The sequence below is a fragment of the Camelus dromedarius genome, chromosome 4, assembly GCF_036321535.1.
Source record: "Camelus dromedarius isolate mCamDro1 chromosome 4, mCamDro1.pat, whole genome shotgun sequence".
Lineage (NCBI taxonomy): Eukaryota > Metazoa > Chordata > Mammalia > Artiodactyla > Camelidae > Camelus > Camelus dromedarius.
The window spans coordinates 71,751,643-71,769,042 of record NC_087439.1 but is presented as its reverse complement, the minus strand read 5'-3'; the positions used below and the strand labels follow the sequence as shown (position 1 = coordinate 71,769,042).

The 17,400-nt window shown below is 38.7% G+C and overlaps 1 protein-coding gene across 1 annotated transcript in view; it reads left to right on the top strand.

Annotated features, from left to right (window-relative positions):
- Nucleotides 1–17,400, top strand: part of LOC105099169 (aldehyde oxidase 4) — a 57,226-nt gene that overhangs the window by 21,969 nt on the left and 17,857 nt on the right. The window contains exons 13-22 of the mRNA XM_064485418.1: nucleotides 160–253; nucleotides 1,324–1,433; nucleotides 3,683–3,871; nucleotides 5,461–5,619; nucleotides 7,391–7,483; nucleotides 8,203–8,372; nucleotides 8,696–8,810; nucleotides 9,267–9,389; nucleotides 11,140–11,236; nucleotides 15,482–15,606. Coding sequence (XP_064341488.1) covers nucleotides 160–253; nucleotides 1,324–1,433; nucleotides 3,683–3,871; nucleotides 5,461–5,619; nucleotides 7,391–7,483; nucleotides 8,203–8,372; nucleotides 8,696–8,810; nucleotides 9,267–9,389; nucleotides 11,140–11,236; nucleotides 15,482–15,606 — 1,275 coding nt within the window. The remainder of the gene's footprint in view (nucleotides 1–159; nucleotides 254–1,323; nucleotides 1,434–3,682; nucleotides 3,872–5,460; nucleotides 5,620–7,390; nucleotides 7,484–8,202; nucleotides 8,373–8,695; nucleotides 8,811–9,266; nucleotides 9,390–11,139; nucleotides 11,237–15,481; nucleotides 15,607–17,400) is intronic.

The window sequence follows — 17,400 nt, the reverse complement described above, 5'->3', positions numbered from 1 at the left end:
GTTTGTCTGACTATATTTAACTGCCTCGGAAGTCTACCAGGTCTTTCTATGAAACAAAGAAGAGAATTTTTAAGACTTACACAAGATCCCTGTATGCTTAATTCCTTATTTGTCCAATAACTAAATGTAGCTTTAAAAATGATCTTCTTTTTTATTTAGACTTTAGGAGGACATGTGGTGAGCAGGCCTAATTATTCTGACCTAAATCCCATTTTAGCAGCAGGAAATGCTACCATCAATGTGATATCCAAAGGTAAGAGGCCAAGCCCTAAACATTTTATTTTAAAATTATCACTTTCAGTTGTATAGCTCCTTCCATAAATTATGAACTAGGAACCCAAATATATCTAACTTAGGTTCACCAAATATTACAGACTATTTCTCTATTACCTCAGGCGTAAGGATGAAACTGAGATCAATTGTCCTCTTCTCCAGATGTTCTATATCTTGGAGATCAGATAAGTTACTGAATCTGACAATTTTCCTTAACTATTTGGCCACATTTGTGCACAGACCAAATTGTAGTAGCAAAACAATTAAAGAAAAAGTTAAAAAGATGTATCTTTGTGATTATTAAGTTTTACGGCATAGTTGAGTTCAGATCTTCATACAGGTGAAAATTATTCTTACACTTTTCACTTTAAACAAGATCAAGTTTGTGAGGCATATTACTTATTACTTCTCTCATCAGTCAAAGATGACTTGAATTTTGCCAAAGGACAATTATTTAAACTTAAAAACAAATGCATGTTATTCACAGGGCTTTTGATATAAGATACCCTCTCTTTGATTAAAATCAAATTTTTAAAAATATGGCAGATCAAATAAGAGAGTATGGTAAACTGTTTAAGGAAAAAAAGCTATATATCAGGCATCTCACCTCTGCCTTTCATTCCATCTCTAGCTCTTCGGAGAGGTCACTTAACTTTTCTGGTCCTTGGGGCTCAGTTTTCCCATTTGTGAAATACACTGTAACCATTGTACCCATTTCCCATTTGTGAACCTACATTGTACTAGGTTGTTTCCAAACAGCTTTAAAGTTCTTCAAAGCCAAAATTTTGTGAGTGGTGTATACTGGGTGAAAGAACCAGAGAAGACTTGACAGTTTGTCAGATCCAGTCCTGCTCTTCTGCACGCGAGGAACCAGAAGCCCCAGAGATTCCGTGACCTGCCTCCGGCGACCCAACCTGGGAGCTGGAACTAGAATCTTCATCTCTGGTCCCAGCTGTGCTCCCTCTTTCCACCAGATGTGTCACATCTGTCCCTTGCAGTATATTCTCCAATCTGATCAGTTCATCCTAATCAAGGTCATTTTCTCGACAGAAGGAGAACGGCAGATTCCTCTAGATGGCCATTTCCTTGAGAGATCACCTGAAGCCAGACTTAAGTCAGAGGAGATTGTGTTATCTGTGTATATTCCACACTCTACTCAGGTAGGGGCTCCCTGACCCGCTGCCAGCCCCAGGGAAGCCCAGCTCGCCCTGAGCAGCTAGCCGCAGGCAGGCTTCCAAGGGAGTAGCAACCTCTCCTTTTCCAGCCCGCTGCTGCAGGGAGCCCTCTGGGGCTGCTCACAGGAAGGGATACATTCCTGGATGACCATCTGATTTGCTTTCCTATCAGGGCCACCTTATGACCCTGTGGGCCCTGGGTACTTTGCCTTCGTCAGTCCCTTTCTCCATAAAAGATAAAAAATAAATATATGTGACTGAGTCACTGTAAAGATGGGTATAATCCAGGCTGCCTTCAGGGTTATATAGTCATTACTACTATATTCATTTTTTCTTTTGATTTTAAAAGAAATGAAAATGTTTCCATGAGCCTGTCCCTCTGCCTAAAGGATACATCCCCCCCACCACGAAAGGAGAGCCTTTTGTGTGAAGCGTGTTGGGTTTCAGACAAATATGCAACTTAGCCAAGACTGAGTAAAACTATAGTCAGCATCATCTACAGCAAGTTTCTGGCAAACTGAAAGCTGATTTCCTGTAAAGAAACTTCCAAGTCAGCCACCACTTATTAATCAAATACTTTAAACAAAATTATTTATTTATTAACTACCTACCACTCTACATGCCAGACACAGTGCTAAACTCAGAAGACTACAAGGATTTAAAAGACTGAGGGTGGGGGTAGGGTATAGCTCAGTGGTCAAGTGCATGCTTAGCATGTGTGAGGTCCTGGGTTCAATCCCCAGTACCACCCTTAAAAAAAATAGATAAATAAACCTAATTACTTCTCCACAAAAAGAATTTTTTAAAGAAGTATTAAAAAAAAAAAAAAAGATGCACAATCCTGTCCTCAAAGGTCTCCAAATCTAAGACAAAGGGCTTGAGATAGGAAAAACTAATCATCTCAGACAGGAAATGAGTGGACAAAGAGCTTGAGTCATTCTGGTGATGGGGAGAGCCCTGCCCTGGTGCTGTTAAAGGTGAGGGGAGGTAGCTGGGATCAGCATAGATCAGTGCAGAGAAGGAGGTGGTCATTCCAGGGTTTTCATTCAATCATTAAATTTTTTTTAAGTCTACGAAACAGTCAAAGAGTTAATAGCCTCATGGGGATGGGGGCTGGGAGGGGATGGCAGGTTGGAGGCCAGGCAGCAGGGCAGGGTGGCCAGAGCAGCCTGTGAGAGAAGTCTGGAGGGAGGTTGGGCTCCATCGCCAAGCATATCTATTGCTCCATCCAAGAGTTTGTTCGAGTTCTAGCCAACAGCCACCTGTGAAGGCTTTAAAGAAGGTAAGATCTTAATGAAAGTGGTATTTTATCACTAGAAAGATAGAGGATAATTGGTTGGAGGATAGACTGAAAGTTGAATGACCGTAATTCAGGCCGGAGAAGGTAAGGAGAAATGGAGAGGAAAGTCCCCACCAACCTGTACAGTAGAACAAATGTGACTGGTGTGTCTCAACACACTGATCTCTATCACCTTTGCTTTCTATATCAAAAATGTTTCATCCTTGACAGGATCCATGGTGGTGGAGTTTAATGTCTCCCCAGCTCCCACCGAGATGCTGGCCACACAAAGAGGCTTTCCGACTTTATGGCTGTAATGTTTCACACCAGTAATGAAATTTAACCTAGAATGACAGATTTAAACCTGGAAAGCACTTTGGAAACCATTTTTCCTGTGATTTTCAAGCTTTCTTTTTTTTAACAGTTAAACTCCTTATTCAAATGAAATTTACATAGAACACCAAACAAAAACAGTGAAAAGTAGAGGTGAGGTAGTTCACTGTGAGAGGCCCTCACCCCTCTCAGCAGCCCCTGAGGCACCATCCGGTCAAATCCAACCTTCTCATTTTAAAGAAAATTCAGACCTGAATAGTTTAAGTCACTTGCCCAAGGCCACACGTGGTGATTCAAAGTCGACAATAGGTAAGCATAGAATGGAGACAGACTGCTTGAATTTCAACACCAGCTGTGTGATTTTGTGCAAGTTACTCAACCTCTCAGTTTCTTTATCAGTAAATTGGAAATGAGTAGAGTTGATGTGAGGATTAAATATTAATACATGCAAAGCCCATAGGCAATAGTCAGAGTCAGCATCACTGTATACTCAGTAACCATACTGATGTGAGACCCCACATCATTCCCAAGATCCTTTTCACTGTGAATAACCATCACAGTTGTTGCTCTCTGTCAGACAGTGGAGATAAGCACTGAATCTTGAGCATTTTTCTGTCTCCAGTGGCACTTTGTGTTGGGACTCCGGATGGCCCAGCGTCAGGAGAATGCCTTCGCCATTGTCAATGCTGGGATGAGTGTGAAGTTCGAGGATGGCACAGACACAATCAAGGACCTTCAGATGTTCTATGGGAGTGTTGGCCCCACTGTTGTCTCTGCAAGACAGACCTGCCAGCAGCTCATTGGGAGGTACGTCATAGCACATCTCGAATGTGACTCGCAGGCCTCTTCACTTTAATGTTTTAATGAAAATAGCACTTGGAGAAATTTTTTCTGATGATAATGGATAAATTATATATACATATATAAAACTGTGCAGAAAATTTAAGCACTGCAGAAAAGTATAAAGAAAATAAGCCACCCAAAATCCAACCTCCTTCAAGATACAATTCTTTTGTTGCAGTTTCTGTAATGAGATTAATGCATTAATTAATCTAAGGAGATATTCCCAGAACTTGGGGAGCTTGATTTTAGTACTTTTTTTACCCAAGCTATTTGAGGTAAGTCAACATTTCCAGGTCATAAAGTTAAAAAATAATAAAAACTTGAAGTTAAATAATAAAACATTTTTTATTGTTAAATAATAAAAAATTAAAAATAAAACTACCATATGATCCAACAACTTCACTTCTGGGTATTTATCCAGAGAACATTAAAACACTAACTTGGGTTGGGGGTCAGTTATAACTCAGTGGTAGAGTGCGTGCTTAGCATGCACGAGGTCCTGGGATCAATCCCCAGTACCTCTGTTAAAATAAAACAAACAAATAAAATAAAAATTTCCTCCTCCCCCTCCAAAAATCGTCTACAGCATACTACTCTGAATGCGCCCAACCTGTCTAATCTCGGAGGCTAAGCAGGGTTGGGCCTAGTTAGTACTTGGATGGGAGAAAATTAAAACACTAACTCAAAAGACATAATAAGCAGCCTAGGTTGATTGCAGCATTACTTACCACAGCCAAGATAATGGAAGCAACCCAAGTGTCCATCAATGGATGAATTTGTAAAGGAAATATGATAGGATAGATAGATAGACAGATAGATAGATAATGCAATATTATTCAGCCATAATGAAAGAAGGAAATCTTGTCATTTGTGGCAAATTGGATGGACCTTGAGGACATTATGCTAAGTGAAATATGTCAGAAAGGGAAAAACAAATACTATGTGATCTCACTTATATGTGGAATCTAAAACAAAACAAAACAAAAAATGAGCTCAGAGAGAACAGATTGGTGGTTGCATGGCAGGGAGGAGGGCAGGTGGCGTGCAAAATGGGTGAAGGGGATTTAAAAAGTACGAACTTCCAGCTATAAAATAAATGTCATGGGGATGTAATGTGCAGCATGGTGACTACAGTTAATAATACTGCATTGTAAACTTGAAAGTTGCTGAAAGAGTAGATCTTAAAAATTCTCATCACAAGAAAAAATTTGTAACAATGTGCGGTGATGGACATTAACTAGATTTGCTGTGGTGATCATTTCACATTATACACAAATATCAAATCATTATACACCTAAAACTGATACAATGTTACATATTAATTATATCTCAATTAAAAATTAAACTTTAAAAATAATATTAATAAAGGAGGACTTAGTAAGGAAAATTTGGGAACCACTGCATCAGATTCTAAAGAAAGCTAGTGAAATATTTGAGGATATTTTGTGTAGCCTTCAAAGATGAATACAGATTGTTCTCCATCTTTCCTTGCTCTGTTAGATCAATGTCTGTCTCTGTCTCTTCTGTGAAGTGTTTGCATTCTTTCTTATTAGGCAGTGGGATGACCAAATGCTGAGTGACGCTTGCCGATTGGTGCTGGGTGAGATTTACATCCCACCAGCAGCTGAGGGCGGAATGGTGGAATATAGGCGCACCCTGATCATCAGCTTGCTCTTCAAATTCTACCTTAAAGTGAGGCGAAGACTGAATAAAATGGTAACTGACCTCTCTGGTCTCTGGGAGTCCTGGCATTCTGGGCAAGGGTTGGTGCATGAAGACCCCTCAGCCCAGTTTTGATAATACGTGGAGGGCGTGGGTGTGGGACCCACAGTGTGGTGGTCCCCAGCCTCCACCGGCTTCCTCCTGGCCCTCGTGTTTCTCTCCTTCCCTTGCCGTCCCTGACTCCTGAGCTGAGAAGGGACAGCCTTGCTTTTCCATTTGCCTTATGATTTGTGTGACAAATGCTCATATGCAACACCGAGTTGATCTATAGTAGTGAAAAGCCTTCAGTAAGTAAATTATAATATCTTTTCTATTTTAAAGAAAATTTTCTTATTAATATACTTTAATATTTCAAAAATGTAAGTCAAAAAGGAAGAGAAAGTCATTTGTAATCCCATCACCTATACATAATCATTATTAATATTTTGTTATGTTGCCTTCTAAACCCTTCTTTATGGATGTGTATTTATATATGTGTTTAGTATTGCTTGCTTGTTTCACTTAGTAACATAAATGTCTATCAATGTCATTAAATATTCTTCAGTGACATCTTGACATAATGGTTGCATGGCATGTATATGGATAGTTGTGCCGTAATTTGATCTATTCTTATTTTTGGACATTTAGATTATTTCTAGTTTTCTGCTAACTTTTTTTCTTACCTAACCCTACTTTAAAATGACCTCCACAGCACTGTTTCTCAGAATATGATCCATGACTGTGAGTGCCCCATGATAAACCATGAGCTGACCCCAAAATGGCAGATAAATGACTACACCCACATTTCTTTTATGGCTGAGAGCTTTACTCTGTTAGTTCAGCCAGTCTTTTTTTTTTTAATCATTTTTATCAATATTATTTATTAGTAGTAGTATTATCATATTTTATTATACACTGTTGTATAATCTATTCCTTATTTATAATATAATCAATGTTAATATTTAATAAATATATCTAATATATTATCAGATATAATCTCTTAAATATAATCTTTTAACTTATACTTTATATCTTATCATATATTCCCTTACATATTACATATTCTATTATATATTATCTCATACAGAAGATTTCAAAATACAAAGAAGCAAAAATTTTTAAAATCCCCTGTAAGCCAGTAATTCTATCATAACCACTCGATATTTGGAATACATACTTTTATATTTCTCTTTACTTTTCTTCTTTTACAAGAAAAAGGAATTATACTGTACATACATTTTGTAGCCCATTTTCTTCACTTAACTATATTTCATGAGAATTTTTCAGTGTCAATATATACACTGCTACAGAATCATTTTTAATGACTGCAGCATATTGTGTTTTATGTATGTACCATAATTCATTTATCCATTTCCTTGTTTTTGGATATTTAGGTTAATTCTAGTTTCTCCACTGTCACAAATAACCTATAATTAAACATCTTTGAAGGTTGATTTTTGTCTCCTCTCTCGGTTTCTTCCTTGAAATACATGCCTAGAAGATTGACCTGGATTTGAAAGCACACTTACATATTTTCACCAATTCACCTTGTTGTAAAGTGAAGTCTCTGCTTTCTAGAAATAACACTCCTCTGTGTGTACAAATAGATCTACTTGTTCTTCAAATAACAGCGACTAGCCTAGGGAACTCAAAGCTCAGGGCTCTTTCCCAGCAGATCTGGTGTCTAATATCTGGAAGAATAAATCGGACAACATATTTTTGCATGTGTTTGTCCAAGCTGGTCACTCAGGTTGTAAAAGTAAACGTGAAATAATCTTCTCTTCAGGATCCCCAGAAGTTTCCAGATATCCCAGAAAAGTTCATGAGTGCTCTAGAAGACTTCCCCATAGAAACACCCCGAGGAATTCAGATGTTCCAGGTCAGTGGGTAGGGTTTTTTGTTTTTTAATCTGTCTATGCATTCAGATGTATGCATGCTGCATATACCTCCCTTCTTTTTGGCAACTATATTTTTATTACTTGTAAAGATAAAGTCAATTGAAGCCAGCTGATCTTACACATTGTCACCCACGCATGACTTGCTTGGTTTAGCTTCTATGCTTTTACTCGAGGCTACATAAGGAATTAGATTCTAAATCTCCCTTCCCTACTATTTTCAGTTTTGCTGCTTAAAATTTCCTCCTTTTCTTGACCAATGTCTGTACTTTTTAAAAAAACTTAACTCAACATTTACTGCTTCTAGAAAGACTTCCCTGCTTCGTTAGAACCACCATAAATCCCCCAGGAACTTGTGTATTTTTCTTGCACCAAGTTAGTTGTATAAGCTATTCTTTATTGCTATACAAAGCTGATCACATTGTGTTAATGTGTTTGTGTGTATTCTGGTACCTTAACTAGGTTGTAGAATCTCTGAGGGCAGGAAAAATGTCTTCCATTTTGGGGGGTGAGGGGGTAGTTGTAATCAGAATTTATCTTTTACCGTAGTACCCAATGGATATTGATTAACTTTGACTCACAGACATGAATGCGCAATTGTCTATATTTTTTCTTGACTTTGGGGTAAGCCAGATATATCAGATCCAATTTTCAGTGCATGAGAATGTCTGGCAGTAAAATAACTTGCTTTATTCATTAACAGTGTGTGGATCCTTACCAACCCCCACAAGATCCAGTCGGTCACCCGATCATGCACCAGTCAGCCATTAAACACACCACAGGGGAGGCTGTGTTTGTTGATGACATGCCCCCTGTCGCCCAAGAACTCTTCCTGGCTGTAGTCACCAGCACCCGAGCTCATGCAAAGATCATGTAAGGAAATTTAAAACATTCCTATATATTACTGGAAAGCATTCACAATTTCATATTCAAATTGAGAGTTTATTATATATTTAAGTCAATTAAGAATAATTTCCTCTTCTGGATGGAAATCAGTCATTTTTAAGCACAGTTATGAAAGAACTTATGGCCAAGTCAGAATGCTTACTAAATACTGGCCCTTTTCAACATAGAATACTGTCCATGACTTAGTTATGAGGCCCACTGTAGTTTTTCCCAGTGTTTGAGGAATCATTTATATTAGCCTGAACTTACCCCTGAAACTTTAATGTGGACTCTCAAATTTTCCCTCCTAGGGCAATTGATGCTTCAGAAGCCCTGGCAGTTCCAGGTGTTGTTGATGTGATCACAGCGGAGGACGTTCCAGGAGATAATAACCATCACGGAGAGGTCTTCTATGCACAGGATGAGGTGTGTGATTAGTATATGGCTTACTATTCAAATGCTCTGCTGGAAATGCTGAAAGATTACTGGTTATGATTGTAATATCCATGGATTCGGTTCACATCACAAGACCTGCAGGGAACCAGTGACTCCACCTCAGCAATTCTCAGATTCTCCCTTGAATTGTGGAAGCTTTTGAGATTCTGTTAAAGGTCATAAACCCTCTCAGGGAAGGCATCTAAAAATTCATGAACATTATAGAAGCAATACAGAGCAGAGGACTTTGAAAGTATCAACAGAATTTCAGGGTGACTGGATTACTATGTGTGATATGGGAATGTGAGGAATGCAGCTGAAGACAATCACAGGCCAGATAATTAAATTCCACTTCCAACTTCCATACCCTCTAAATCCTACTCAAGCCCCCCCTGTTCAAGGTTTATTCTCATAGGTTGAAAAACACAACATGTGACTTTTCTGCAGGTAATCTGCGTGGGTCAGATTGTCTGCACGGTGGCTGCTGATACCTACGCTCATGCAAGAGAGGCTGCTAAAAAGGTGAAGATCACGTATGAAGATCTGGAACCAAGGATTATCACGATAGAGGTACACAGGCCACTTCGTGTCTTCTAGAATGGCTAGGGCGGTGTAAATTTGACAGAATTCAACCCATGGAGTCACAAAGCAGTATAATTTGGGTTCTGTCTATAACGTGTTCAGAGTTATCTATAGTTTCAGAGAAAAGCCTCCAGCAATGCACCTTGAGACATAATACTGAGAATTTTCTTGTCTGGAGCCCCTTCCTTCCTGTGTCCACTTCTCTTCTCATGGCGTCTTGCCACGGCGTGGCCACAGAATACAGATTAGCAGCACCAGGGCAATGTCCAATGGCCTCACATCCAAAACTAGTCAGGGGGATTATCTAGTGTAGTGTGAAACTCAAAACAGTTGTAACATTTACTGAATTACAACTTGAGTCCTCTGTCTCCGTGCCTGCTTCCTGCTTAAACACAAGCCCTGGAGATAGATACTCTGGCTCACAGTCTGACTCAGTCATTTAATGGGCTCTTGACAGCAATGAAAGCTTTGGCCAGTTGCTTAAACTTCTCATACGTCAGTTTCCTCATCTGTAAAATGGGTAATATGAAAGTTTCTACACCAAAAGGTCACTGCAAGGTTTAAATGAAATAATTCAAATGCTTAGAACAGCACTTGGGACATGGAATGCATTCAATAAATATTAGCTGTTATTTTGTTTCAGTTGTTATTAATGAGGTCAAGAACATATTCACAGTGCTTTATAACCCAAGTACCTAGTGAAGCACTAAACTAAACCCATAGTAGGTGCTCAGTAAATGTGTGTGATGGAGGGATAGATGGATAAATGTGTGCATACACAATATAAAACCCAGCCAAGTAGGGTGAAGCCTTCAGCATCCTCTTTGATCTTTCTCCGATCTTTCCAACATCTACCAAGTTCAAATCTTTCCCGGTTATCCTTTGAATGCCCCTTAAGCCTGTCTCCTTTCCATTCTCACTTGCACTCCCATTTCACCCTCCAGCCCACTCCTTACCTCCTATTATCAGACTTACTGCAATAACCACTTAGAGAGGTTCTTGTACTCTATTTCAGTCCATCCACCCACCACATTAACTTTCTAAGCCATGAAGTTTGTCAGATCACTTCTCTTATACAAGAGCGTCACCTCAGGTAAGGCTCCTAGTGTGGAACTCAAGCTCTTTCTTAGTCCAACCTCAGTCCACCTTTCAAGCTCATCCAACTGCTTCTTGATAAAAAACCTCCACCTACCCAGCCTGGCTTTTTTCTCATTTTGTCCCCTCAGCTTGGTTTCAACCTCAAATTATTGCTTTATGAAGCGCCCTTGACTTTAAATGATTCTCCCCCTCTTCTCTAACTGTCCTAATTCCATTCAGGTAAGCACCGAACTTAGGTCACCTACACAAAGTCATCCCTGAGCATTCCTGGCCCCACCGACCTCCTCCTTCTTGGCCTCTCTTTACTCTGATGTCTGCCCCCCACCACCACAAAGTTGGCATCTTAAGACCACACTGCCTCAGGCACTCACTCAGCAGTCTAAAGAGTGGGACCATATTTTTATACATCCTTGTCTGTCCTTCAGCTCTTCCTCAGAGCCCTGAACAAAACGAAGGACTCACCAGTGCCTATAATCCATTTGAACCCAATTCCTGCTGACTCTCCTCACTGCCCTGATTGTCTTGGTGTGTGAAGATACAGTAGAGTAGGAGCTTCGGATTTTGATGGGAAATGAATGACTTATTAGAATGTTTTTTAAAAAAACACTTTTTTTGTTTTGGTTTGTTTTTTCCCCTACAGCAAGCCCTAAAGCACAATTCATTTCTTACTGTTGAGAAAAAAATTGAGCAAGGAAATGTAGAGCAAGCCTTTAAGTATGTTGACCAAATCATTGAAGGTAAGTGGTCTTGGGCCTCTGAAGTTCAAGACTAAATTCAGTCATCTGGTTTGAGAAATACTAACACTAAAGCAGAGCTTCTCAACCCTAGTGTGACTTTTAAATCGCAATTTTAAATGCACAAATAATAAGTTTATAGCTGGATGAAATGTATGTATCATATATATCAATCTGTGTAAATAATACCCACATCAAGATAGAGAATATTTCCAGCACCCCCAAAAGCTTCCTTGTGCCCCTCTCAGTCAGTGACCCGCCCCAAGGTCTTACTCTCACCTTTACCACTATAGATTAATTTTACCTGTTTTGAACGTCATATAAATGGAATCTCACAGTGTGATTTCTTTTGTGCTTCTTCTTGCATTCCGTATGGAAGATATGTCCATGTTGTTGCATAGGTCCATAGTTCTTTTTCATTGCTCAGGAGTATTCCATTGTATAAATATTCCATAATTTATTTATCCATTTTACCTTTGATGACCGTTTGAATTGCTTTCAGCTTGGGGCTATTATGAATAGTTTCTGTAAACACTATTATTATTATACATGTCTTTTGGTGTGGAATATACTCTGGAGTAGAATTGCCAAATAATAATGTTTTAATATTAAACTTTTTTATTTTATTTTTATTTTTTTATTTTATTTTTTATTTATTATTATTATTATATTATTTTATTTTATTTTATTTTTATTTTTATTTTAACCTTTAATTATTAACCTTTAGTTAATGCCAAACTTTTTTTTTACTTTCCAATTTTACTCCTAATAATAATTGTGAAATTTCCATTGTTCTTTCATTCTCGTCAGTCTTTTTAGTTTTATCTACTCTAATGGGTGTATTAGTAGTATCATTGTGGATTTAATTGAATTTCTTTGATGCCTAATAGTATTGAACAGTTTTCATGTGTATATTGGTCATTTTTATATCCTCTTCGGTGAGATGTTTGTTCAAGTCTTTTGCTTGTTTTTAGTTAATTCAAGTGATAATTATATATTATTGATTTTAATATAATTAATGTAATAACCCATCAATTTGCTTACTGATTTATAGGAATTTTTTTATGTTTTTGATATGAGTTCTTCGCTGGTTATGGGCAATGCAAGTATCTTCTCCCAGTCTGTGGATTGCATTTTCACTGTCTTCATGGCTCCTTTTCATGAACAAAAGTTCTTAATTTTAATAAATTCCAGTTTATCAGTCTTTTTTATGGTTAGTGCTTTTGTGCCATGAAGAAATTTTTGCTTATCCAAATGTCATGAAGATATTTTCCTGTGACTTCTCCTGGAAGCTTGATAAAATGTTTTAGCTTTGACATTTAGGTCTATGATCCATCTCAAATCAATTTTTCCTTATGGAGTGAGATGGGGGCCAAGCTTCAATTTTTTTTTCAAGTTGATATTCAGTTCACTAGCACCATCTATTGAAGACTGTCCTTTTCCTTACAGAATTGCAGTGCAGCTTTTATCGTTTTCCAGGTTTCTATGACTGTGTTATTCTATATCTGAACTCTGCTACACACCACTCATCTGTTTATCTGTCTTTGTGCTAATACCACACAGTCTTACTTGCTGTAACTTTATAATATGCCTTGAAATCTGATGGTATAAGATCCTTTTGCTCCTTCTTCTTCAATATGACCTCAGCTATTAGGCTCTTTGCATTTATGTATATATACATTTATCATTAGTTCCATCAATTTCCACTAATAATAATTTTCTGAAATTTTGACTGGAGCTACATTGAAACAGCATCAATTTGAGAGGATTAAAATCTTGACAATATTAAGTTCCAATCCGTGAACATGATACACTCTGTCTTTTATTTACATTTCCTTTCATTTCTCTCAGTAACTTTGTAGTTTTTACCATAGAGATCTTGCACACCCTTCTTCATATTTATTTCTAGTATTTGATGGTTTTTAATGCTATTGTAAATGATATCTTTTACTTAATTTTCTACTTATTTGTGTCTAATGCATTAAACACAGTTGGCTTTTGTATACTGATCTTATAGCCAGGAACTTTGCTAAATTCACTTACTATTTTAATAGTCTTACAGATTCTCTTGAATTTTCTGCATATATAATCATATCATGACAGTTTTATTTATCTTTTCCAATCTTAATACTGTATTTGTTTGTTTGTTGTTTTGAATTACTGCACTAGATAAGACTTTGCCAGTAAGATATATTTTTTTTAATACCAATACCCAGATCCCTCAGATCCCACCTCAAACCAATGAAATCAGAACCCTGGAATATCAGGTCAGAGCATTAGTATTTTTTAAAAGTTCCCCAGGTAGGTGATGCTCATGTGTGGCCAGGGTTGAGAGACTACTAAGAGAATAACTATTGGTCTTAGGTAAAAGGAAATAGTAATTTTCACAAAATCTATTACCTACTTCTAAATAACTGGAATGGCAAGTGCTGTAAGCTTTTATCTTTTACTAAAGGAGATGCCTTTAGAGCACTTGTTTCCCAACATCATTCAGTTTAATCAGAAAATGCAGACTGACTCCCAATTATAAAAATAATTCTCTACCTCTGAGGAGTAGTTAAATACAACCAGGAAAGCCAGGAAAGCTGCTCAGAGGTTTGACAGTATCTACTCTTGTGCCAAAAATGTATTACTTCATAATAGATTTTATAGAAGAAACTAAATGAGTTTTGCAAAGACTACAAATTTGGGTGAAAGGTTACTTAGTCATAATAATAATATCAGGTAACATTTATCAGGTACTTACTGTGCCAAACACTATGCTAAGCATTTTACATGCATTATATTATTTAATCCTGACAATAACCTCAATAAATGAGTATTATTATTATTGTTATGCCTATTTTAAGCTACTAAGTATTACTGCTCACTATTTAATATGCAAGCGGAACACTTCTAAGAAGGAACATATCAGTAGTTCCATTTCACAGATGAGGAAACTGAGGCTTAGAAAAGTTAAATAATTGGCTGAGGTCTCACATCCAGTTAGCAGTGGAACCAGGACTGGATCCTAGGACTGGCTGACCTGTAGGCCCTTGCTCCTAACTATATTGGTATATTTTCCTTTAATTTTTATTCTCATTGAGGGTAACAGAGTGACAAGTTGCTACCTCTTTGTCATTCAGGATTTTGGCCATTGTGGGAGTCAAAATCTGGGGACAAATGGGACATTTGAAATACAAAGGGTATTTGGAATTTGGGCCGAAATGACTAAGAGTTACAGAGAATGTAGTGTCTTACAATAGTTAAGAGCATGGATCCTGGGGTCAGATTGCCTGAGTTTGGATCCCAGCTCTGCTATTTATTGGCTATGTGGCCTTGGGAAGCTTACTTAACCTTTCCATGTCTCAGTTTCCTCGTAATACCTGCCTCACAGGATTGGAATGGGGATTGAATAAATTACCTGTAAAGTTCTTGGCCTTAGAACAATACCTGGCATATGTGAAAGCTATTTATTTATTAAATAAATTTGGGTTTAGATTAAATTCAGTATATACATGCTGAAAGCAAACTTTTTTTTGGAGGGGGTAGTATTTTTTGCATGACTCACACTCTGTTATCCCAAGAAATAACTTTAAGAAATCCTTTGTCTCCTGACACAACAATTCACTTATTTTAACAGCACAGGAGTCTTTTGGTTAAAGTAAAACTACCACTTTCCAAATGTTTAAACAAGGGCCAAATGCCTCTCTTGGTACAGCCTACAAAATAATAAGGATATACTGAACAGAACAAAAATCTCTGCTAAGCCAATAAGAGTAGGCTGGTATTAGGGCTGGGAACAATCTCAGCTCTGCCATTTTAAACCCTTGTGTGCTTTAGCAAGCTACTTCTCTCTGTGACTCGGTAATTCTGACATCACCTAAATGGGGTACATAGTATTATTACCCCCCATTTTACAGATGAGGAATCAAGGGTTTAATAACCTGGCCAAACTCACTGAGCAAAGAGATGACAAAGCCAGGATATGTGGCCAGGTTCGTCTGTGTGCCCAAGTCCAGCACATCACAGATCTCAGCACCCACTGGACAGATAAGGAAACTGAGGCTGGGAGAGGGGAGTGAATCACCCAGGGTCATACAGTGGTGAGGCCCAGTGATGATTAATGAGAAAAAGTGTTTTAACCAAATCATATAAAGTCCAGCTCTCCATAAGCTGAAGTAACTTGCTCTTGATAAACTAAACACCATCACAAGCCCCCAGGTTGGGACGTTCCAGTAAACACTGTCCTGTGTTTATGCTTTACAGGTGAGGTCCACATGGAAGGACAGGAACATTTTTACATGGAAACGCAGACTGTCCTGGCTATACCTAAAGAAGAAGATAAAGAAATTGTGTTACACCTTGGAACACAGTTTCCAACCCATGTGCAGGTAACAGGATATTTTTGGATAATGAGACTCCAGAGGCCCTTACAACCAGGCCTTCCACTCTAGGGGCCTTTTGATTCCTCCTACTCCCACACCTGGAACTCCCTGCACACTTGACATTGGCTGAAGCCCAGAATGAAGGAAATGGGGCAAATATTTCCCTAAAAGGGCAGACCTTTCAAAGAGATCTGAAAATTTTGTTACCTTCCAAAATAGAAGGCCAAGTTCATCTTTCCCTCGTAACAATTGATAATGTAAATCTTCATCTCAGGGAGATCAAAGCCTTAGTGTTACAACCACAGTTCCTTTTGTGGTTCATCTACATTGCTTCTCTGTATGAAAGTTTTCAGGTATTGGTGGTGCCCATGTAAAGTGATTGCCTTTCCAAGCCATTTGCAGCTCAACATGGTAGTATGTGAATTCCAGCCCTGTTCCACTGGTTGAGCTATAAGGCATTGTCACACGCAGGAAAGTAAGGAAAATCCTCGACATTCCCCTCTTCTGAAATGTGGAGTTGTAGGTCCTCGGATAGTGGCAGGCACAGGAGGAGGAGGTCTGGGAGGAGGGGTAATGACAAGTCTCACTGAAGGGAAAAACTCGGGGCTTCCTGGTGGAGCACAGTGAGGTGGTACCCCAAGATCGGGAAGGGCAGCTAGCCTCAGTGGGAGGAGGAAGCTCCCAGCTGCCATTCAAGGCAAAATGAAAGACTGAGGGACTGATGCTGAGCTGAGGTTGGCTGTGACCTCCACAGTTGTAAATTTTGAAGTGGAAGGAGGAAGAGTGAGGAGATATGGACTCTGCCCCTAAGCAGATACATGATCTCCACAAGTCGCTGGACATCAATATCTTTTTTCTGTAAACTGAAGAAGTTGTTAAAGATCACCTCTGAGGTTTCTTTTGACCAACAGCCAAGGAATAATGTGTGTCCCAAGGTCACCCTGTTATCTCCCCTCAGCACCTCCTAAGCTAGTCAGTCACGACAGCAGTGACCCTTTCCCCGGGGTGATGGGGGCACTGGGTACTCACAGCCCATAGCCCACAGCCCAGAACCGGGGGCAGTATCCAAAGCAGGCCCAGTAAAGAATTTGAACAGACGTTTCTCCAAAGAATGTCTATGAATGACTGATAAGCACAGGACAAGATGCTAAGATGCTAAGTGTCATTAGTCACCAGGGGGAAGCAAGTGAAAACCACCACAATACCACCTCACTAGGACGGCCAAGTCAAAGGACGAACAGTGACAAGCCAGGCTGTGGAGACATGAGGACATTCACACCTCGCTAGTACCCATGAAAAATATCACAGCCACTTTGGAAAACAGCTTGGCAGTTTCTCAGGATGTTAAAGATAGAGTGATCATTATAACCCAGCAATTTCACCCCCAGGTATCTACCCAAGAAAAACGAAAATAAATGTCCACACAAAAACTCCCATACAGGTGTTTATAGCAGCATTATTCACAATAGCCAAGTGGAAACAACACAGGTGTCCATCAACTAATTAATGGATTAAAAGAGCTGGTATATCTACGCAATGAAATATTGTTCAGCCACAAAAAGGAATAGAGCACTGATATGTGCTACGACGTGGACAAACGGTGAAACACAATGCTCACTGAAAGAAGCCAGTCATGAAAGACCCAATATTGCATTATTCCACTTATGTAACAGGTTGAGAACAGGCAAACCTATTAAGACAGAAAGCAGATTAGTAGTTGCCTCATGCTAGAGGGTTGGGGGATTTAAGATTGGGGGAGATTAGGAGTGACTGCTTAATAGATACAAGGTTTCTTTGAGG